Source organism: Salvelinus namaycush, chromosome 1, assembly GCF_016432855.1.
Source record: "Salvelinus namaycush isolate Seneca chromosome 1, SaNama_1.0, whole genome shotgun sequence".
In the NCBI taxonomy this organism is placed as follows: domain Eukaryota; kingdom Metazoa; phylum Chordata; class Actinopteri; order Salmoniformes; family Salmonidae; genus Salvelinus; species Salvelinus namaycush.
In genome coordinates this window covers 54,094,183-54,117,466 of record NC_052307.1, presented here as the reverse complement: position 1 = coordinate 54,117,466, position 23,284 = coordinate 54,094,183, and the positions used below count along the sequence as shown (strand labels likewise).

Below are 23,284 nucleotides of genomic sequence, written 5' to 3'. Positions count from 1 at the left end.
ACTAATCAAATCGTTCCGTTGTACTGTTTCGGTAGAAGTTGGCTAGCTGGCTAGCTAGCAGTGTTGACAACGTTAGGACGGCGAAAATAGCTGGCTAGCTGACTTTGTTTGAAAGTGGAGCTGGCTAGGTAACCTCGATAACTGGCTAGATAATTACTCTAAACTACACAATTATCTTAGATACAAAGACAGCAAAGACAACTATGTAGCTAGCTAACACTACACTAATCAAATCGTTCCGTTGTAATGATTCGGTAGAGGTTGGCTAGCTGGCTAGCTAGCAGTGTTGACAACGTTAGAAGATTCGATAATTCGATAATAATCTAAACTACACAATTATCTTTGATACAAAGACGGCTATGTAGCTAGCTAAGAAAAAAAGTGCTAAGATCAAACAAATCAAGCCGTTGTACTGTAATGAAATAAAATGAAATGTAATACTACCTGTGGAGCGAAGCGAAATGCGACTACTCGCTCCAACCCGGAAGTGCCTTTATAACTTGGGTCAAACGTTTTGGGTAGCCTTCCACAAGCTTCCCACAATAAGTTGGGTGAATTTTGGCCTATTCCTCCTGACAGAGCTGGTGTAACTGAGTCAGGTTTGTAGGCCTCCTTGCTCGCACACACCTTTTCAGTTCTGCCCACAAATTTTCTATAGGATTGAGGTCAGGGCTTTGTGATGGCCACTCCAATACCTTGACTTTGTTGTCCTTAAGTGATTTTGCCACAACTTTGGAAGCATGCTTGAGGTCATTGCCCATTTGGAAGACCCATTTGCGACCAAGCTTTCACTTCCTGACAGATGTCTTGAGATGTTTTTTCAATATATCCACATCATTTTCCTACCTCCAAATGCCATCTATTTTGTGAAGTGCACCAGTCCCTCCGGCAGCAAGGCACCCCCACAACATGATGCTGCCACCCCGTGCTTCACGGTTGGGTTGGTGTTCTTCGGCTTGCAAGACTCCCCCTTTTCCCTCCAAACATAACGATGGTCATTATGGCCAAACAGTTCTATTTTTGTTTCATCAGACCAGAGGACATTTCTCCAAAAAGTACGATCTTTGTCCCCATGTGCAGTTGCAAACCGTAGTCTGACTTTTTTATGGCAGTTTTGGAGCAGTGGCTTCTTCCTTGCTGAGCGGCCTTTCAGGTTATGTCGATATAAGACTCCTTTTACTGTGGATACAGATACTTTTGTACCTGTTTCCTCCAGCGTCTTCACAAGGTCCTTTGCTGTTGTTCTGGGATTGATTTGCACTTTTCGCACCAAAGTACGTTCATCTCTAGGAGACAGAACGCGTCTCCTTCCTGAGCGGTATGACAGCTGCGTGGTCCCATGGTGTTTATACTTGCGTACTATTGTTTGTACAGATGAGCATGGTAACTTCAGGCGTTTGGAAATAAGTCCCAAGGATGAACCAGACTTGTGGAGCTCTACAATTATTTTCTGAGGTCTTGGCTGATTTCTTTTGATTTTCCCATGATGTCAAGCAAAGAGGCACTGAGTTTGAAGGTAGGCCTTGAAATACATCCACAGGTACACCTTCAATTGACTCAAATTACGTCATTTAGCCTATCAGAAGCTTCTAAAGCCATGACATAATTTTCTGGAATTTTCCAAGCTGTTTAAAGGCACAGTCAACTTAGTGTATGTAAACTTCTGACCCACTGGAATTGGGATACAGCAAATTATAAGTGAAATAATCTATCTGTAAACAATTATTGGAAAAATTACTTGTGTCATGCACGAAGTAGATGTCCTAACCGACTTGCCAAAACTATAGTTTGTTAACAAGACATTTGTGGAGTGGTTGAAAAACTTGTTTTAATGACTCCAACCTAAGTGTATGTAAACTTCCGACTTCAACTGTCACTTTTGCATTCTATTCAAAGTTGGCAACAATACCACATTGTAAGAGCCACAGTACGCAAATCAACATCATTTTCAAAGGATGTACGTGCGTGAGATAATGATCTGGTTTATATTTACATGCTTTTGATGCATGATGTTCGTGTTTGCAGTATAACAGCTTCAAACATACAGTATGTATACTTCAACGATTAAAGCCCACCGGACCCCAGCTGTTATACTACATGCCCCAGTCACGTACAGTTCTGTATTATTCACAATATCGCTTGCTGCATTCCTCCGTTTGACTTTTTTTTCCATCCCCAATTTTATGGTATCCAATCGGTATTTACAGTCTTGTCTCATCGCTGCAACTCCCGTACGGACTCGGGAGAGGTCGAGAGCCGTGCGTCCTCCAGAAAACAACCCAACCAAGCCGACACAATGCCCGCTTAACCCGGAAGCCAGCCGCACCAATGTGTCGGAGGAAACACTGTGCACCTGGCAACTGTGTCAGAGTACACTGCACCCGGCCCGCCACAGGAGTCGCTAGTGCGCGATGGGACAAGGACATGCCTGCCGGCCAAACTCTCCCCTAACCCGGATGACGCTGGGCCAATTGTGCGCCGCCTCATGGGTCTCCCGGTCGCGGTCGGCTGCGACAGAGCCTGGACTCGAACCCAGAATCTTTAGTGGCACAGCTAGCACTGCGATGCGGTGCCTTAGACCACTACGCCACTCGGGAGCCCTCCTCCGTTTGACTCGCTAGGTATTAGAGGGAGTTTTGTAACAGCTGATGCTGGGTCAGTCTACGCTTTGTTAATCCCGATCCGTATCAGGCAATGGGAAGAGCCTGTGACTAATTCATCTATCAGGAATGGAGGCCATAATACAAACAGGAATGTGTGTGTGGGGGAGTGTGTAGACCTGTCTGTGTTTATGTATTTTTGTTACGTGTGTGTATGGTATTGTATATGTTTTTTTCCCGGATGCATTGTATTTCAAATTGATTTGTTTGAGAGTGCATGGACTGACCGTTGTGACAGTGTTGTGCCATAGAAAAACCCAATGCTTTTAAGCAGTTCTAAACGAGGAATCTATTGAGTTAATGCACAGCATGCACTCACTGTGACGCACGGAAATAATGCTAAATGCACATATTTGAGAGGATGTAGGCCTGGAGAGTCTAACGGTGATGTGTTGAGCTTATTTTTTGGGGGGGGGGGGTAACCAGTCTGTTTCCATAACCTTGTTATCTATCTGTCAATCGAACAGTCAGTATTTAACTCTTCATAGAGTTAGTATGCAGGAGGGAGGGGGAGGAAATGATCAATCTAAGGACTTGCGAGCTCGTGTTTCGAGCATATCTTAGCCATAGAGTTGATGCAGTGACACTGACCTAGTTTAATCATAGCCACCTCAGGGGTTTGCTAAATGGATCTGTTGGCTACCGTACAGTCTATTGTGACTACCTAGGGATAATAAACATAAGTCACCGTTTCTAGATAAAAACATTCAAGAACTGTACAGGAGTGTGATTTACATTTATCATAGTTTCAGTAGCCGGGAAGTCAAAAAGTGGCAAAGACCGTGTCTGTGGTGTCTGTTTTGAAAGACTAGCATTTTCCCTGATCTATGATTTAAACGCTACTGTACGTGAATGCAGCCACATATTCTTGAGACCTCAGCCAGATGACCTTTGACCCTGACTCCCAGAATGCTCCAGGGGTGGGTGTGGGGGTGGGAAACCCAGGCTGGGAATACACACTGAAGAGATGGTTCATGTTAGAGCCAGAAACCCTCAGTATCCCTCTTGTCCTCATGTGCCGGATTCCCGAAAGTTTTTTCAGTATGTACTTTCATCATATTTGTTTAAAGTGCAGTTAAAAATGTGTTTTCCTATGTTTTGTTTGTACAGTATTTCCACACTGAGGTTGGTTAAATAATGATAATGCCCTTTTAGTTAAAGAGCTGTTTGAAAAGACCGCCTGAGATATTTGATGGGATGCAGTTTTGGCCTGCCTGGTGACTAACCAGGCAGTAAATTAGTTAATAGACCAATCAGAAAGTGAGTTCCAAACCTCTCTATCAACAGCTAGTTTTAAATTTCCCCCTCCCCACTCAGACCACTCCCAGACAGCAAGAGCAAATTCTCAAACAATAATTCTGCTAGGACTAAGAAGCTATTTTAGTTTCTTTTTTACATTTTACTTGAAAACAATCACAGTAAGGTACTTAATTGTGACCCAGAAATTATTTGATATTGAGATGATAACTGCTGCATTGGACCTTTTTTAAATAAATGAATCTGACAGCTACAGTACACAGTCAGGGGACATCAAGCTAATAGGCCTCAGTCCTGCTCACTTATGGTGAACTAAATATCTATGTACAATAGAGAGTAAGTAAATGTCTCTCTGCATATACATTGCCTTCGGATAGTATTCAGACCCGTTGACTTAGCCATATTCTAAAAAAATAAATAGAGATATTTTAAATCCTCAGCAATCTACTCACAATACCCCATAATGACAAAGCAAAAACGTATATTTTTTTAATTTAAGAAAACTATTAAAAAAATTAAAAAACAGATACGTTATTTACATAAGTATTCAGACCCTTTGCTATGAGACTTGAAATTGAGCTCAGGTGCATCCTTGAGATGTTTCTACAACTTGATTTGAGTCCACCTGTGGTAAATTCAATTGATTGGCAATGATTTGAGAAGGCACACACCTGTCTATATAAGGTTCCAATGTTGACAATGCATGTCAGAGCAAAAACCAGCCATGAGATCGAAGGAATTGTCCGTAGAGCTTCGAGACAGGATTGTATTGAGGCACAGACCTGGGGAAGGGAACCAAAAACTTCCTGCAGTATTGAAGGTCCCCAAGAACACAGTGGCCTCCATCATTCTTAAATGGAAGAAGTTTGGAACCACCAAGACTCTTCCTAGAGCTGGCCGCCCGGCGAAACTGAGCAATTGGGGGAGAAGGACCTTGGTCAGGGAGGTGACCAAAAACCCAATGGTAACTCTGACAGAGCTCTAGAGTTCCTCTGTAGAGATAAGAGAACCTTCCAGAAGGATAACCATCTCTGCAGCACTCCACCAATCAGGCCTTTATGATAGAGTGGCCAGACGGAAGCCCCTCCTCAGTAAAAGGCACATGACAGCCCGCTTGGAGTTTGCTAAAAGACACATAAAGACCCTCAGACTACGAGAAACAAGATTCTCTGGTCTGATGAAACCAAGATTGAACTCTTTGGCCTGAATGCCAAGCGTCACATCTGAAGGAAACCTGGCACCATCCCTACGGTGAAGCATGGTGGTGGCAGCATCATGCTGTGGGGATGTTTTTCAGCGGCAGGGACTGGGAGACTAGTCAGGATCTAGGCAAAGATAAATGGTGCAAAGTACAGAGAGATCCTTGATTGAAAACCTGCTCCAGAGTCCTCAGGACCTCAGACTGAGGAGAAGGTTCACCTTCCAACAGGACAACGACCCTAAGCACACAGCCAGGACAATGCAGGAGTGGCTTCGGGACAAGTCTCTGAATGTCCTTGAGTGGTCCAGCCAGAGCCTGGACTTGAACCTGATCGGACATCTCTGAAGAGACCTGAAAATAGCTGTGCAGCAACGCTCCCCATCTAATCTGACAGAGCTTGAGAGGCTCTGCAGAGACGAATGGGAGAAAGTCCCCAAATACAGGTGTGCCAAGCTTGTAACGTCATACCCAAAAAGACTTGAGGCTATAATCGCTGCCAAAGGTGCTTCAACAAATATCAATTAGCAAACATTTCTAAAAACCTGTTTTTGCTTTGTCATTATGGGGTATTGTGTGTGGATTGATAAAGGGGAAAAAACAATTTAATACATTTTAGAATAAGGCTGTAACCTAACAATGTGGAAAAAGTCAAGGGGTCTGGATAGGTACTATACGTGTAAAAACCCTACTATGAGTAACCAATCATTTGCTTTACATACTGCAGCTGTAAGACCTGTGGATGAATCCCTGCGGTTTAAGCAAATGTTTGAATCATTTGAGACTGACGTTGATCAATTTCTCACTAGGTCTTCTCTCATGTCTCTCTTCATGCTGCATTACAGATGGATTAATGATGCTTGTGTGGTGGAAACAATCTCTGCTCAGCCTGGCCCTTTTATCCCCAGCCTTGGTCGTGCTTCTCTCCCCTCCACATCCCACCTCACCCCACCCACACCACCCTCCTGCCATTTTATTATTACCTTATTTTTTGAATGTCTAATGAATAGAATAAGAGATGAGAAGGATCAAAGGCTCCGTTGGCAGGTTCTAGGAATCCATTCAGATTGAAATGAGGAGGGTGTTGCTTTATGTATGTGTGCGGTTTCTCCTCCACAACCAGCCTTAATCACAAGAGAGATAGAGCGAAGCGAGAATATCCATGACATGTATCATATTTCAAAGGAAAATAAGCCTTTCCGTCCACTATACTTCATCCTCAACACTTCATTGACAGGGGGCCTAGGATCTATCTGTCATAAATACTTCACCTATCTACTTAGTTTGTTGTTAGCATTAGCTGCCTGGCACAGGATGTGAGAGGACACTGGTCTCTGATGTTGGTGCTCGTCTTCAGCTTGAATCAAAGCGTTGACAGGCTAATGCCGCTGAGCACCTCCACTGCTTATACACATGTCACTTCCTGTGAAGAGGATCTGTATAAGTCTGTATGTAATCAAAGGAGGAGGCTCTGGGTGATTTTATGATGGTCTGAGATCAGTAATACAACAGCGTGGCATCCTGTGGAGGTTGCCTGAGCCTTGCCCCACGTCTCTACATCGCAACTGTGTAGACAATGGTTTATGAATTCACAATTCAGATTGTGATATCGAAGTAAAGATGATCAGAACAATGACTTCCTTTTATGACGTTGATATCCACCCTTCCCTTTCATTGTTGGCAGAGGGAAATGCGCTGTATGCAGTTGAGGTTAATGGATAATGACACATTCTTTGATTCTGTCAAGTGGCATATCTGATGAGGTGATTGGACAGAATATTAAAGGCAGTTGCTAAGTATATCCTCTGGCTTTGTGCCGTAGGGGCGTCACAATGGCTGTCGTGTGATAGATGACCTGGACTCGGCTCTACTTTCACCAGACAGAACACTACCGAGGTATAGCGTTACAGGTGGTGAGTTATTGAACCGGGGCGGCTGGTCACGTTGCTTGTACTGGAGAACGGAACTGTTATCGCTCGAGATGCGTTGACTAATATCCCTTTTGTAAGTAGATTCAGTTACTGACAGTATCACTAGTCAGCCAATTGACGTTGCTCTTTGAGCATCTAGGCACGGATTAGTCTCATGTGCTTTACCTTCTCTGGCAGCAGTATACGAGTTCAGACATTTCACTTGCAACTTTTCCACACGGGGGTGAAAAGAACAGTACTGTATCCCTATTGATAACAGTTGGATAGTGGCTTGTGTACAGTTTTTGAAGGTTTTGCTGACAGACTGATTTTTCGTACCAACAGCCACTGCAGAGGGACAGTGAAAAGGGGACCCAGAAGCTGTGGGTTGTCATGGACACCTTTTTCCGCCGGCACTTTAGACTGAAAGGGGCGGAGCAATCCCGACACAGACGGCCTGGCGTGGCAGTGCCCACAAGCAAGGCTCGCCGGCGCTCCAGTGTAGGACTGCCCTCTGCTGGCCTGGTCCAACGTAGACGCTCTAGTGTGGGACTGCCATTCACAGGTCCTGTCAGACACAGAAGGTCCAGTGTAGGCCTGTCGCCGACGGCTCAAGCCCAACGAAGACACTCCAGTGTTGGCCTGCCGTCAGGTTATGTGGGTCGTAGATGCTCCAGTGTGGGCTTGGCCTGCGCTGCTCACAAACAACGCAGGCACTCCAGCGAGGTGCAGGTGTTACCCCAGGCCACCGGGGGGCACTGTTGTTATGGAGGCGGGAAGCTAGTGAGGACCAGATACTACACCAGGCGTCGCTCCAGCACCACCGTGGCCTGTGTCAACCCCCGCTTCTCTGTCCGCCGCCGGCAAGCCAGCAAGCTCCGCACCATCGACACCCACCTGCTGGGGCCCTCCATGCTGCTGGCCAGCCTGGTCCAGATGAGTGAGGAGCAGCAGAAGGGGGCACCAGAGGCGCAGGGCGGTGAGGGGGCGTCAGGAGAGGACACTGAGAGCTGCTGCTCCGAGTCAGAGGGGGACAGCTGCAGTCAGAGAGAGTGTAGCACCAGGTCAGAGGGCAGCGGGAGTGAACGAGAGGGGACTGCGGCATCATCATCATCATCATCATCATCATCATCATCATATCCAGAGGGAGAGAGGACGTGGGAGGACTGGAATCAGGCTCATAGTATGGCAGCCTTAACGATGGAGAGCATCCAGCCCCGGCCCCTGAGCCGCGCCCTGCGCTGCCTGCGCCGTAACTCCTCCCAGCTGCTGCCGGCGGAGGCGGTGCACCGTAGCAGGGCGGTCTACGGTGGGCGCGGGCGCTACCGACGCTCCAGCCAGTTACGGAGGCCTTCCACCATCCCCAACAGCGTCTGGCCAGGCAGGCTAGTCCACCCACCCAGCCGCAGGAGCTCTATAGTGGCCTGCCACTCCTCCCGTTCCCTGTATAGGAACTGTTCCGCCTGCTGGAAACCCAGGGGCCGCAGGGAGTCCCTCAGCCCCCTGCAGGGCATCTACTATGACCCCCGCCTGGAGACTTGGAGTGGGTTCGTCTCGTATGTAAACCCCCTTACCTTCGCCTGGGTTACAGGCAATGCTTTTGTGTGTGTGTGTGTGTGTGTGTGTGTGTGTGTGTAGGAGAGGGGGGCATCTATGGCAGAATACACACAGAAAATGTCTGTTTACACAGCGCATGTTTTAGACCACACTATTTGTTTTATCCAAACAATAGAAGGGGGAAATGCATGCCAAAGTCACTGGCCATTCCTGCCTGTCCAACCATACCAGCACTTCCTGGTCTGAAGTGTTGATGTCAGTTAAGCAAGTGTTTGTGTCTAAGCCTGCTGCAGTATGTAACTGCAAACTGGAAAATCTTTCATATTTACACTTAACTCTGCTGATCTTTTGTGTTGCTGACATGTAAGCTAGGATTTTTGTTGAGTGACTCCTACAGCACCTTTCATGCAGGGTCTCAGTCACATAAACCTGTCAAATACCCACCTAGACCTCATCTGTACCTAACTGCACATCAGCTCAACAGGGTGTTGTCCTACCGAAGGGAAGGACAAGCAACCACTTCAAAAGCTGTATATTGCATGGCGTCAGATGTACCCATTTCATTATTCATCATGTGTGCTAAACCTCTCTCTTTGATCAGGGCCTACCTTTTTTCATCAGTGAAGAGTGGGTTTACCATTAGGCATTTCAGTTTACTGGTGTTGTGATGCCGTATCGCACTGGGAGTGTCATCTCAATGATGTTATTGCAATCATTCAAAGGTGTTGTGTCTGTGTCATTTCAGGAAGGCCATCGCTAAATCGGGTCTACAGCACCTGTCTGCCCAGCCCAGTGCCTCAGCCCTGGCCAAGTTTGACCCAGACAGGGAGATCCGGAGCAGCTGTGACTGGACCGTAAGTGCAGCCTCTGGCCCAGCTTATACATTTTTTTGTTACCTCATAATGGACTACATGCCCCTAAATGAGTTTCAGAGTAGTGTACTTTATTTACCCAGAGATACTGTTTGGTAGTGGATTCTATGAGCTGAGATTCCTATTTGTCAGGGTAAAAAAAGGGTGTATTTAATCGACTCTGCCTTTTCCTCCAGGAGAACGCCCTGTATGGGGAGCACATCTGGTTTGAGACCAATGTCTCTGGGGACTTCTGTTACGTCGGAGAGCAGCACTGCTTCGCCAAGACGCTGGTGAGTGTGTTTGTGTGCAGCTACCCCTGGCCCTGCCTGACATTGCAAAGCCACAGATGCTGTGAGAGGAAGAGAGGAAGGGAGGAATGAACTCATTAGAGGAGATGTATTTGTGGTGAAACCCTAAAACTCCTTGTCACGTTGTTTTTTCGTCCGTCTGTGGATGATACTGTCCAGATTTTATACCGGTACCATACAGTACACTTCTAGAGAATGCCGGTTGCATAGCTCAATAGCTCTCTTCAACTGTAAACATTACAGTATGAGATGGTGCCATGTTATGAACATAAACACGGTCTCTTCCTTGTTTTGGAAAACTGATGGGGTTATGGAAAGTGGCCAACTAGGAAGAGAACCTGTAAAACGAGCCCAATCTTTTTTGTTTCCCTCCAGATGATATGCAGAAGTCTTTTTTGATTGCATTATTTGTATGATATTTAGTTCTGATAGGCACAGTGTGTGACACTCAAAATAGATGTTATGCAATGCTGTATACCAGGGGTGTCAAACTCATTACAAAGTGTCTGCTGGTTTTTGGTTTGACACTCGACCGTAGACACTCGACCCTCCGTGGAATGAGTTTGCCAGCCCTTGTGTAGAGGCTCCCTCTGGTGTCTACATAAACCTAACACACTTCACCGAAGAAGTGGTGCTGCCATCTTGAGGGTGTTGCACCCATAGAGGTAGATAGAGGGCCCTTCTTTGCATCTGTGCCATATGGCTTCTGTGACAACATCGGAAGCTCCATTGAGAGCTTTCTTCATTTTAAAGTAGTCAAAGGTGGATACTGCCACCTGGAGTGTGTTGTCTGAACAGGTATCAAACCAAGATTTGTAATTTACTGCCACCTGCAGTTAAGGAATGTTTGCTCAGGTGTATAATGCATTGGCTGATCCTTTCTGAGGACTTTGATGGAATTATGTGATTCTTCCGTAACCCATAGGAAGTCCCACCAAGTTGACTACTTTAAACTGGTGAAAGTCTTCAGTGGCACTGCCTATGCTAAAACAGGCTTTGAGGCATTAGAGCAGTCTATCTAAGTTTATGGTTGTGCCCTGAATTATCAAGTTAAATAAAGTAATTTCATTACGAGAAGGGTCATTAAATAATATTCTCTCACTCTCATCTCTTGTCACCACAGCAAAAATCTGTAGCCCGGAAAAAATGTGCAGCCTGCAAGATAGTGGTTCACACAATCTGCATAGAGCAGCTAGAAAAGGTAAGTTTCAAGCTCATTTTCCCAACAAATGCTTCACAAACTTTTCCTCCAGTGAACTGTGCTTTCACTTGGTAGCAGATAGATGTTAAATTATGTATTATCACAAAAGTTGTGGAAATTAGTTAACAGCATGAATACCAAGACCAAATGAGTTGCAGATGTTGAATCCCGAAAATACCGTAATATCAGCATTTTCAGATGTTGTCTGTCAAGGAGACAAAATGTTTCCATCACATCAGGTAAGATGAGATTGAAATGGTAGCCTGCCAACCTAACCCATCCTGCTCCTCTCCAGTTATTCGACACCGAGGCTATGCCAAATGAAGCCAGCCTGCTTATCGAAGACCCCGCCTTTAGAGTGAGAAACTCTGACCTCTCTCAGGCTGCGTTGGGATATAACAAGTGCTAGATCATACTCCTTCTCTAACCCTATCTCACTACGCTACCTGACCCATTGACCTGACCCTCCAATGCTGCACTCTGATTGGGCCGTTCTCTGGATAATCAAAGTTGCTTTCCAAATTGGGCTACTTTGATTGGTAGTCGAATAGATTGGGTCGCTCTTTCCTAGAGATTTTTAGTTGCCGAGTTGATTTCCATCTCTGTTTTCCAAAACGTCTTTAACTTGTTCCCACAACTCTTCTAATCTGAGGGTTTGTTTATATTTATCGTTTATACTTTATCTGATGCTGTTACGGTGGAGGTGAAGGTGAAGAGCTGGTTGTGTCACTGACATAGTAACACATATTGCATCACAGGTTTCCCTTTTCAGTAAGTACTGTACTTCTAGGTGAACAAGAACTTCAGCATGTTCAGTTTAACCTGAAACCTCTCCTATTGGCCATTTTGGATTACTGACTCTGCATTTTATTTTGGCGCAGGGGGTTGTCTAACATTATTGAAACAACGACAAACAAAATAAATCAATGTTTTAAACAGTTTGTTTTCTCTACCCCGTAGATAAACTTTAGGTGTAAACCGTCATTCAGGGAATCGGGGTCTAGGAATATACGAGAGGTAAGTGCCAATAAACTGTCATTTACATCTGATCAGCATGATCATGATACTCGTACTCATACTTTATTTTCACAACTTTTTCATCCTCCTTTGTCTTGTCATTCTATGTGTCTGTCTATCTCTGTAACCCCTCCCTCTCATCCTGCTCCTGCTTCCCTTTTGCCCTGTGATGACCTCTCTTGACCTTTGACCTTAGCCAGTCCTCCAAAGACAAGGCGCTCTAAAGGGCCACAGGCGGATGGCTAACTGCATGGCCACCCCTTTCCTGAGCCAGTCCCAGGTACCATCCCACCCTAACTCCCCAGATCACCCCAACCCAAAGCCACAGTTATGGGGGCAGTAGGAGAGTAATGTCTGACTAGTTTAATGAATATAAAGACTGGGTAACCCCTAAGGCCTATGGTCCTCCAGAGCTATCTTTGGGTGTCCTAGTTAAAATTCCCTCATCAAACATTTGCATTTAGACATTTTAGTCATTTTAGCAGACGCTCTTATCCAGAGCGACTTACAATTAATGCATTCATCTTAAGATAGCTATTTCTTTTTCACCTTTATTTAACCAGGTAGGCCAGTTGAGAACAAGTTCTCATTTACAACTGCGACCTGGCCAAGATAAAGCAAAGCTGAGCGACAAAAAACAACAACAGAGTTACACGTGGGATAAACAAAAGTACAGTCAATAACACAATAGAAAAATCTATATACAGTGTGTGCAAATGGAGTAAGGAGGTAAGGCAATAAATAGGCCATAGTAGCGAAGTAAGAGACCATGACATATCACAATCGTATCAAGTACATTTTCCCTCAACAAAGTATTTATCAGCAGTCAGTGCTGGTGGGACAATACTTTTTTTGTGTGTGTGGTTTTTGGGGGGAGGAGGGGGTGTCAGAGGCGCCGTGAGAGTTATTTACGATACTCTTCAAAGTGGTATGGTTTCAGACATTTTCGAAAGATGGGCAGGGACTACGCTGTTCTGACTTTAGGGGGAAGTTTGTTCCACCATTGGAATGCCAAGACAGAAGAGCTTTGACTGGGCTAAGCTGCCCTCCCGTAGTGGTGGGAGGGCCAAGAGACCAGAGGTGGCAGAACAGAGTGCTCGGGTTGCGATGTAGGCTTTAAACATAGTCTGAAGATAAAGAGGTGCAGTTCCCCTTGCTGCTCCGTAGGCAGGCACCAGGGTCTTGAAGTTGATGCGAGCTTCAACTGGAAGCCATTAGAGTGTGAGGAGGAGCAGGATGACATGGGAGAACTTAGAAAGGTCGGGACACCAAGCGGGCTGCAGCATTCTGGGTAATTTGCAGGGGTTTGATGGCAAAGCGGGGAGAGTTGCAGTAGTCTAGACGGGAGATGACAAGTGCCTCGATTAGGGCCGTTACAGATGTTGTAGAGCATAAACCTGCAGGAGCGAGTCACTGCTTTGATGTTTGCAGAGAACGACAGGGTGCTGTCCAGGGTCACGCCAAGGTTCTTTGTACTCTGGGAAGGGGACACCATGGAGTTCTCGACCGTGATGGAGAGGTCTTGAAATGGACAGGCCTTCCCTGGGGGGGAAGAGCCGTTTTTGTCGAGGTTGAGCTTGAGGTGGTGGGCTGACATCCAAGCTGAGATGTCTGACAGGCACGCAGAGATGCTTCTCACCACCTTGGTGTCAGAATGTAGGAAGGAGAAGAGAAGTTGAGTGTCATCCACATAGCAATGATAGGAGAGAACATGTGAGGATATGACGGAGCCGAGTGACTTTGTGTGAAGAGAAAAGAAGAGTGGGAGCTTGTAACGGAGCCCTGGGGGACACCAGTAGTGAGATCACATGGTGCAAACACTGATCCTCTTCACGCCACTTGGTAGGAGTGACTTGCCAGGTAGGATGCAATCCAGGAGTGTGCAGCGCCTGAGACGTCCAACCCTGAGAGGATGGAGAGGAGGATTTGATGGTTCACAGTGTCGAAAGCAATGGATAGATCTAAGAGGATGAGAACAGAGGAGAGAGAGACAGCTTTGGCAGAGCGGAGAGCGTCTGTGACACAGAGGAAAGCAGTCTCAGTTGAGTGAGCCGCCTTGAAGCCTGACTGCTTAGGGTCAAGAAAATCGTTCTGAGAGCGATAACGAGAGAGTTGGTCAGAGACAGCACGCTCAAGTGTTTTGTAAAGAAAAAAAAGAACAATACCGGTCTGTAGTTTTTGACATCAGGGGTCGAATGTTAGTTTCTTGAGGAGGGGAGCGACTCTGGCCATCTTGAAGTCAGAGGGGACTCAGCCAGTGGTCAGGGATGAGTTAATGAAGAAAGTGATAAATGGGAGAATGTCTGCAAAAATGGTCTGGAGGAAGGGGATGTTGTCAGGCGTCCGGACCTCACTAGTCGCAGGATTTCATCTGTAGAGAGCGGGGAGAAAGAGATCAAGGCATATGGTAGTTCTGTGTGTGGGACCAGTGGACTCAGTAGGCTGAGTGGAAGGGGAACAGATGTTGTCAACCTTTTTTTTCAAAATGGTTGGCAGTCATCCGCAGAGAGAGAGGAGGGGGGTGGAGGATTAAGGAGGGAAGAGAAAGTGGAGAAGAGTTTCCCAGGGTTGGAGGTGGAAGCTTGAAATGTAGAGTTATAGAAAGCGGCTTTATCGGTGGATACAAAGGAAGAAAAGGTAGAGAGGAGGGAGTGGAAGGATGATGAGTCCTCCAGAAGTTTACTTTTCTTACATTTCCACTCAGCTGCCCGAAGCCCTGTTCTGTTAGCATACTACACTTAGTCATTATTACCAAAGAACTGGGTTTGTTACGGGGTCCTATACACAATCATGTTCACTGTGTCTGTCCAAACCTCTGACATTTGCAAATTATAAACCAATAAACTCAACACAAGCTATCCTTAATCTCACTCACCATTGTCTACATGAACAAAAAATAGGAAAACCACAATCTTTTAAATCGGGCAATTGTGAGTGAGTTGATTAATGTGTTTATGAACGTCGGTTTTCCAGCCCACCGTAGTGCGGCACCATTGGGTGCACCGGAGGCGCCAGGATGGGAAGTGTCGGCAGTGCGGGAAGGTGAGCATGGCTATAATATCAATTAATTAATTTCTGCCCTATTTTGCAGGATGAATGATCTGACAAAACATGTTCTTCTTGAGGGTACATTACATCTTAGATCTGATTTAATTTCTCTACAGGGTTTCCAGCAGAAGTTTGCCTTTCATAGCAAAGAGATTGTGGCCATCAGCTGTTCGTGGTGTAAACAGGCAGTAAGTTGGAAGGTTGGTTGTACTGTACAGATGTAGGATCTTAATTTGACCAGTATTGTCACAGCAACTTAATCCTGCAGCAGCGTCACCTTGTCTGAGAGAGATTTGCATGTTTATCCAAACTGTGTTTTGTGTAAGCCTACACGAAACACAGTCCTTATATTAAGTGTTTCTAAAATGAATGAATGGTAGGGAAACGATTGGGACCATTTCCCTGTTTGACCGCTAGGTTTTATGGCTATTATGACACCTCCACTGCACTATTTGATAATTATATATGATTGATGGTATGATTGTAAATTGGTTTATTATAAATTCAGTCGATGACTGAGAAACCAATACAATCTACTACTACTACTACTACTACTACTAATATTAGCTAGTCAAAACTAGGCTACATGAAAAGTGTAATACTGTTAATACAGCTGTGTGCTATTGCCTGTTTTCAGGGAATTTATGTAAATCATGAACTTCATCTGCATTTGGAATTTCTCAGCAACAAAAGAGTGATACAATTATGTTCTCAGAGAGAGTCTGATGCCTACCTCTGTATGGTTTTAGTGCTGCTGTGCCTCATAAACTACGGATGATAATGATGTGTGTACGTATGCTTGTGCGAGTGTCTGTGTTGAATGAAAACACTTCCAGTGGATGTACGTGATCACTGATGTGTTGTGTGTACATGAGCTGACTTCACCCTCTGTAATGGTATACGTATGTTTTATGTGTATGTGAGACAGTCGTGTGAGGGTCTGTGTTGAGTGTTTTTAAGTGAATGACGTGTGTGATGTGTGTGTTGCGCTCACACCGCTGCCGTCCTTTCCTCCGTCCCCCTCCCTACTGTAGTATCACAACAAGGTGTCCTGCTTCATGCTGCAGCAGATCGAGGAGCCCTGCTCCCTGGGTGCTCATGCCTCTGTCATCGTACCCTCTACCTGGATCCTCCGGGTCCGCAGACCTCAGGTAAGAATGTTTTTATTAAAATAAAAAACTAGATGTATATTGTCACATATACCGGATAGGTGCAGTGGAATGTGTTTGTTTACAGGGTCAGCCATAGTAGTACGGTGCCCCCCGGAGCAAATTAAGGTTACGTGCCTTTGCTCAAAGGCACAGAGATTTTTCGGCCTTGTCTGCTCGGGTATTTGAACCAGCAACCTTTTGGTTACTGGCTCAACGCTTTAACCGCTACGCTACCTGCAGACCCCACAGTCACATATACACTTACAAGTATTCAAATATTCACTGCCACCCATGTGAGTTTACAACGTGCAATGGCATGTTTTCCCAAATACTTTGTGGTGCCATTGCACTGAGAAGCCAACAGAGGGTAGCAGTCATCCGTTAGTTTGAGCTGTAAGCCATGCATTTGTATTATATTTTTTTATGGATCCCCATTACCTACTGCCAAGGCAGCAGCTACTCTTCCTGGGGTCCAGCAAAATGAAGGCATTTTATCCCGTTTTTAAAACATTACAATACATTAACAGATCTCACAAAACACTGTGTGCTCTCAGGCCCCTATTCCACCATTACCATATATCTACAGTACTAAATCCATGTGTACGTGTGTGCATATTGCGTATGTTATCATGTGTGTATGCATGTGTCTGTGCCTATGTTTGTCTTGCTTCACAGTCCCCGCTGTTCCATAAGGTGTTTTTAATCAGTTTTTTTTAAATCTAATTTTACTGCTTGCATCAGTTACTTGATGTGGAATAGAGTTCCATATAGTCGTGGCTCTATGTAGTACTGTGGGCCTCCCATAGTCTGTTCTGGACTTGGACTGTGAAGAGACCTGTTGTGGCATGTCTTGTGGGGTATGCATGGGTGTCCGAGCTGTGCCAGTAGTTCAAACAGACAGCTCGTTGCATTCCACATGTCAATACCTCTCATAAATACAAGTAGTGATGAAGTCAATTTCTCATCCACCTTGAGCCAGGAGCGACTAATTCATGCATATTATTAATATTAGCTCTCCGTGTACATCCAAGGGCCAGCCATGCTGCCCTGTTCTGAATCAATTGCAATTTAAGTCCTTTTTTGTGGCACCTGACAACACGACTGAACAGTAGTCCAGGTGCGACCAAACTAGGGCCTGTAGGACCTGCCTTGTTGATAGTGTTGTTAAGAAGGTAGAGCAGTGCTTTATTATGGACATACTTCTCCCCATCTTAGCTACTGTTGCATCAATATGTTTTGACCATGACAGTTTACAATCCAGGGTTACTCCAAGCAGTTTAGTCATCTCAATTTGCTCAATTTCCACATTATTTATCAGAAGATTTAGTTGAGGTTTAGGGTTTAGTGAATCATATGTCCCATATACAATGCTTTTAGTTTTAGAAATATTTAGGGCTAACTTATTCAACAGTTATGATAAATGACATTTGTATTATTTAAAGTTGATCAATTGCTGTTCCTTATATAAATGGAATACCGATGTGACATTTTAATCCTCGTGTGTTATTCTTTCAGACCTCACTAAAGTTGAGTAAAAAGAAAAAACGGACCTCGTTTAAGCGCAAGTCCAGCAAAAAGGGAGTAGAGGTGAGTTTGAATTGTTGCTTCATCCATCGCAAATGGCCTTTCCCTACCGTTTGTATTGTGAGGAGACGTACATAACTAAAACATCCTTTGTTGATTACCCTGAGGGGCATCGTTCCTCTTATACTGCAACTGTTGTGAACTGTTGAATTGGTTTTACATTGAAATAAAATGAAACACATACTTATGAAATGGTAACTAAAAAGACAATGTCAAGCTGATGACAAGGTATTATCGATGTAGACAGGTCTTGGCCCTTATCAAATCACTGCTGACACAACCCAGCCAGGGACATCGGATGTGCTGGTCAATACGTACTTCCTGGCGACATCCAGTGTCCAATACCTTGGCTTTACTGCATTTACACGACAAGTGCATGTACAGAAATAATTCTCTCTCTTGTCTGGCCTTGCGTTGGTTAGCCAGCCCTCCAAAGACAAGGCGCTCTAAAACGCCTCAGGCGGAGCCAGTCCCAGGTACCATCCCACCCCGACTCCCCAGATCACCCCAAAGCCACAGTTCTGGAGACCGTATTGATCAATTCAACTGTTAGACAACTATATACTCTTTGGCTTACTATATCTCATAGAGAGTAGGAAGTATCCACGCAACATCAGCTCTATGCCATTTTCATTTTAGTGAGTTCATTTGGCATAATGTTATACGAGTCTGACACGATAGTTTCTAACACAACATCAGTACAAGCAGTAAGAGCTTAGTGCTTCTTCCCTTAGGTAACCAACACTGTACATCGGTCTCTCATCTTTCAACCGTCTAAATGCATCCCTTTATTTCCTTTGTGCAGGAGGCGCGCTGGAAGCCCTTCATAGTTAGACCCATTCCCTCTCAGCTTATGAAGCCGCTGTTGGTGTTTGTCAACCCGAAGAGTGGGGGGAATCAGGTGAGAGCCGTGCTGTCTGTGCTGGAGCTGTCAGTGCAGGCCCGGTGGACCGAGGCCAACACCAGTCACAGGTGTAATCCTGACTGGTCTATAAGCCGTCTGTGAGATGAAACCCTGTCTGCATCTTAAAGAGTCTTCCAGCAGTCCACTCAGGGCAGCTCATACCTCACTCAATCATATACTAGTCAGTTAATCCAATACTTGTTTACTGTGACGACGATGAGGACTCGGTAGTAATTGTACTCCTGCTCATTTTTCAGGGAGCCAAGATTATCCAGTCGTTCATGTGGTACCTGAACCCCCGCCAGGTATTTGACCTGAGTCTGGGAGGTCCTAAGGACGGGTACGTTTCCCAAACTTTGTACTAGTACAGTCTTCTTTTTTTTTTACTGACTCTGGCCTTTAAACATCAATATCGTCATCATACGTCTATGTCTCGGCGCTCTTCCGTTACTCTGTGCTCCCTGACGCAGAGCTTCTTCTCGTTACATCTGATGTATCTGAACCAAAAGAAGTCGTTCTAATTCCAAAGTATTATTTTGATATTGTTTTTGTTCTTGCTATGGATACCCTATGCTATTGTTCCGACCTTCGTTAACAGGCTTGATACTGTGGACTGACTGGGCCAGAAAACTAGAAGTTGATTTTGTCTCTTGCTCTGTCTCTCCAAGGTTAGAAATGTACCGTAAGGTGCATAACCTGAGGATACTGGCATGCGGAGGTGATGGCACGGTGAGTAGGAACACGCTTGTTGTACAACGGCGGTGCCCAATGTCTTTTTTTAAGCAATACACAGACGTTCCTGAACTCTTTAAGCAGCAAACTTGACTTTGTGATCATTAAAATAACAGCGGACAGTGTCTGGTTTTTTCCCTTAAAGGCATTTGACCCCATCTTAGTGATCTAAGCCCTGAACTATGTGTGTAGGTGGGCTGGATCCTGTCTGCTCTGGACCAGCTCCAGTTGAACCCCCCGCCTGCAGTAGCCATCCTGCCTCTGGGGACAGGCAACGACCTGGCCAGGACCCTCAACTGGGGTGGTGTGAGTATCTCAATCATGTCTGGACAACATATACACTGAGTTTACAAAACGTTAGGAAAACTTTAATCTTGAGTTGCACCTGCCGTTTTGCCCTTGGAACAGCCTCAATTCGTCGGGGCGTGGAGTCTACAAGGTGTCGAAAGCGTTCCACAGGGATGTTGACTCCAATGCTTCCCACAGTTGTGTCAAGTTGGCTGGATGTCCTTTGGGTGATGGACCATTCTTGATACACACCAGAAACTGTTGAGTGTAAAAAAAAAAATGCGACATTGCAGTTCTTGACTCAAAGCGGTCTACGTGTGCCCTCTGAATGGCACACACGCACAATCCATGCCTCAATTGTCTCGAGGCTTAAAATTCCTTCTTTAACCCGTCTCCTCCACTTCATCTACACTGATGGAAGTGGATTTAACAAGTGACGTCAATAAGGGATCATAGCTTTCACCTGGATTCACCTGGTCAGTCTATGTAATAGAAAGAGCAGGTGTTCCTAATGTTTTGTACACAGTGTACACCCTCAAAGATGGGCTTTTCCATAGTCGGGAAAAGTTGCATTGTTGGGCAATGCAGATGCACAGTTAACTCTCTAGAGGACACCAGAATCATGACAATAACCACTTGTTATTGCTTGAAAAATGTCTTGAAGAATTTATATATCTCAGGAGGAACTAGATACTTTCTACAATGAACTGTGTTTAATTGCTCTTGGTGTTTTCCCTTCTCTATTCCTCCCCTCTCCAGGGTTACACAGATGAGCCGGTGTCTAAGATCCTGTCTCATGTAGAGGATGGGAACATCGTCCAGCTCGACCGGTGGAATCTAGTAGTGGAGCCCAACCAGGATGCTGGTGCAGAGGAGAGGGATGAGCAGCAGACCGACAAGGTGAACAAACCCCCTCTCACCCCTCGTCCCAGATCCTGCACTGTAGTCATGGACTGTCAACAAATGATGGTGTGGTGTGTGTGTGTGTGTGTGGATGGGTGATGCAGAGAATGAGGATTGATCAAATTTTAACTTAGTGCTAGCACCTTACCTATCAGATGGTGTGTTTGTAACAGCATCGTAAATCAGGTCGTGACTCTGAGTTTTCATTGAGCCCCAGAGAATGAACCTCTCTACAAAGTCACAATATCATTTGTTTATTGGTAACAGGGTCATGGCTGGTCACACACCAAAATACCTCAGTGACCTTTACATTATTTAATGGTTAGTTACTTCTAAAAGTTGAGATATATTGTCAACTAGAAGCACAATGTTGCTCTGCGACCTTAAACATCATGTATTATTTTTATTTATTTTTTATTTTATGGCAGTGAGGGTAGTCTGGGGTACTAAAGACCGTAGGACTGAGGATGGAGTTGGGGCTCAGCGGCATACTCCGGTTTAGTGTTGAAATGTCAACATTTTACCTTGTGATTTCTGATGTTTTGGTGATATTTCATCTGGGGATTAACACTTTTTTTTTTTTTTTCGTACATATTTTCTTTTCCACAGCTCCCCCTCGACGTCTTCAACAACTACTTCAGCCTCGGCTTCGACGCACACGTGACACTAGAATTCCACGAGTCTCGAGGTTGTATTTCTGACTGATCTCTTAACGTTGACCACCCATGTAATGTGGCCCCGTGTGGCTCAGTTGGTAGAGCATGGCGCTTGCAACGCCAGGGTTGTGGGTTCGATTCCCACGGGGGGCCAGTACAAAAAAAGTATGAATGTATGTACTTGTAAGTCGCTCTGGATAAGAGCGTCTGCTAAATGACGTAAATGTAAATGTAAATGTAATGTCATTGTTGGGGATTCATCTGTGCTATCCATCTGTGCTCACGTCGATAGTAACAAATGATGCTGTGTGTATCTACTGTATGCCAAATCATTGTGTCCCATTACTCACACTCCATCATGCTTTCTATAACCAACGCTCCTCAGAGGCCAACCCTGAGAAATTCAACAGCCGCTTTCGGAACAAGATGTTCTACGCAGGGGTGGGTACAGTTGTTTTCTAAACAAGAGAAAATAACTAATACATTCATAGTTTCTCACCATGTATCATCACTTTTATCATTAGTAGTGATAGTAATTGTTTGTATTTGTGGCCATAGCTTTAGTTGTGTCAATATTTTCTATGGATAATCTACAAGTTTGATTCTCTGGTGTTCCTTCTAACCAGACGGCCTTCTCAGACTTCCTCATGGGCAGCTCCAAAGACCTAGCCAAACACATCAAGGTCGTGGTGAGTTCAACTGACCTTTACATGGACCTTGGCTGCAGCTCAGATTGTGTGACGTCATTCCACAAAGGGTTCAAGTTAACATCTAAATACGTTAACAGGAATTTCCCCACTTCATAGTAAAAAATTGTTCGTGCGAAATAGAAATTGACTCTAGTTTCAGAGCCCGGGCTCCATTCTGAGCTTTGTGATCCTTACAACCGACCCTCTACATCTCATTAGACTGACAGATGTGTTCGTCTTCACTGTCAGTCAGTCAGAATGTGGCACCTTTCAAACGGTACATTTTATTGGCCATGTGAGAACTCTTCCAGGAATGATCTGAGTGCGTTTGTGTACAGTAATGGAGATGCCTGTCTGTCTGTCTCCTCTCATTAGTGCGACGGCACCGACCTCACCTCAAAGGTTCAGGATCTGAAGCTGCAGTGTTTGGTGTTCCTCAACATTCCCAGGTTAGCAGCCTCAATGGGGAAACGGGTTATATATGACACTGTTGTAATGTAGGCTGTAGGCTAAGTTAGGCACATAACCATACGTGTGTGTGTGTGTGTGTGTGTGTGTGTGTGTGTGTGTACTAGATACTGTGCTGGTACCATGCCATGGGGAAACCCAAGCGAGCACCATGACTTTGAGCCACAACGGCACGACGACGGCTGCATTGAAGTTATCGGCTTCACCATGACCTCTCTGGTATTCACCTATCAACTTGAATTTGTCTGTGTGTTAGAACATAAGAGTTACTAGATGAATGACATGGATGAGTCCCTTTCTTTACATTTGTCCTAGTCATAGCCTTGCTCTGATGGATGATCGTCTCGTCCTCCCTGGTGCTGTAGGCAACACTGCAGGTCGGAGGTCACGGTGAGCGGCTGAACCAGTGCAGAGAGGTGACCCTCACCACCTACAAGTCCATCCCCATGCAGGTAGATGGGGAGCCGTGCAAGCTAGCCCCCTCCACCATCCGGATCTCCCTGAGGAACCAAGCCAACATGGTGCAGAAGGCCAAGAGGAAGACCTCTATACCACAGCTCAACGAGTGAGTAATACAGTCCAGCATGGGAACACCATTTTAGAATTGAGTTTCTAAAAAGAGACCAGAAAAGGGGTCCAGTCAGAATCCGAACATCAATCCACTATGGAGACTTTCTAATGTGTAACTGTTTAGTCTTTGCGCTGTCGGCAGGTTGCCTCTGTTGTCACAACGGTGTTTGTGGAGTTGGAAGTTATTGTAATGCATTCCACAAGTCATGACTAATGTCCTCAACCGAGCCGAAGGTCGTTCTTCAATTTCTTAATGTGTGATTTAAAGTGGCACGCAGGAGTGGGAGACTGACAGGCCAGACAAGGTGGGATTCATTTGCAGGGGGTGG

The 23,284-nt window shown here is 45.2% G+C and overlaps 1 protein-coding gene across 6 annotated transcripts in view; it reads left to right on the top strand.

Moving 5' to 3' along the window:
* Positions 1-23,284, top strand: part of LOC120045774 (diacylglycerol kinase zeta-like) — a 119,721-nt gene that overhangs the window by 63,777 nt on the left and 32,660 nt on the right. For 2 of the 6 annotated variants that reach the window (XM_038990736.1, XM_038990743.1), the window contains exons 2-20: positions 9,328-9,436; positions 9,631-9,726; positions 10,868-10,945; positions 11,906-11,962; positions 14,936-15,004; positions 15,127-15,198; positions 16,045-16,161; positions 17,677-17,748; positions 18,551-18,646; positions 18,907-18,989; positions 19,318-19,378; positions 19,574-19,687; positions 20,429-20,569; positions 21,182-21,260; positions 21,614-21,669; positions 21,855-21,917; positions 22,293-22,366; positions 22,493-22,604; positions 22,751-22,950. In XM_038990736.1, coding sequence (XP_038846664.1) covers positions 9,328-9,436; positions 9,631-9,726; positions 10,868-10,945; positions 11,906-11,962; positions 14,936-15,004; positions 15,127-15,198; positions 16,045-16,161; positions 17,677-17,748; positions 18,551-18,646; positions 18,907-18,989; positions 19,318-19,378; positions 19,574-19,687; positions 20,429-20,569; positions 21,182-21,260; positions 21,614-21,669; positions 21,855-21,917; positions 22,293-22,366; positions 22,493-22,604; positions 22,751-22,950 — 1,749 coding nt within the window. Of the gene's footprint in view, positions 1-7,370; positions 8,582-9,327; positions 9,437-9,630; positions 9,727-10,867; positions 10,946-11,240; positions 11,304-11,905; positions 11,963-12,158; positions 12,243-14,935; positions 15,005-15,126; positions 15,211-16,044; positions 16,162-17,676; positions 17,749-18,550; positions 18,647-18,906; positions 18,990-19,317; positions 19,379-19,573; positions 19,688-20,428; positions 20,570-21,181; positions 21,261-21,613; positions 21,670-21,854; positions 21,918-22,292; positions 22,367-22,492; positions 22,605-22,750; positions 22,951-23,284 lie in introns of all 6 variants that reach the window. The other 4 variants (XM_038990708.1, XM_038990714.1, XM_038990730.1 and 1 more) reach the window with 4 other exon arrangements.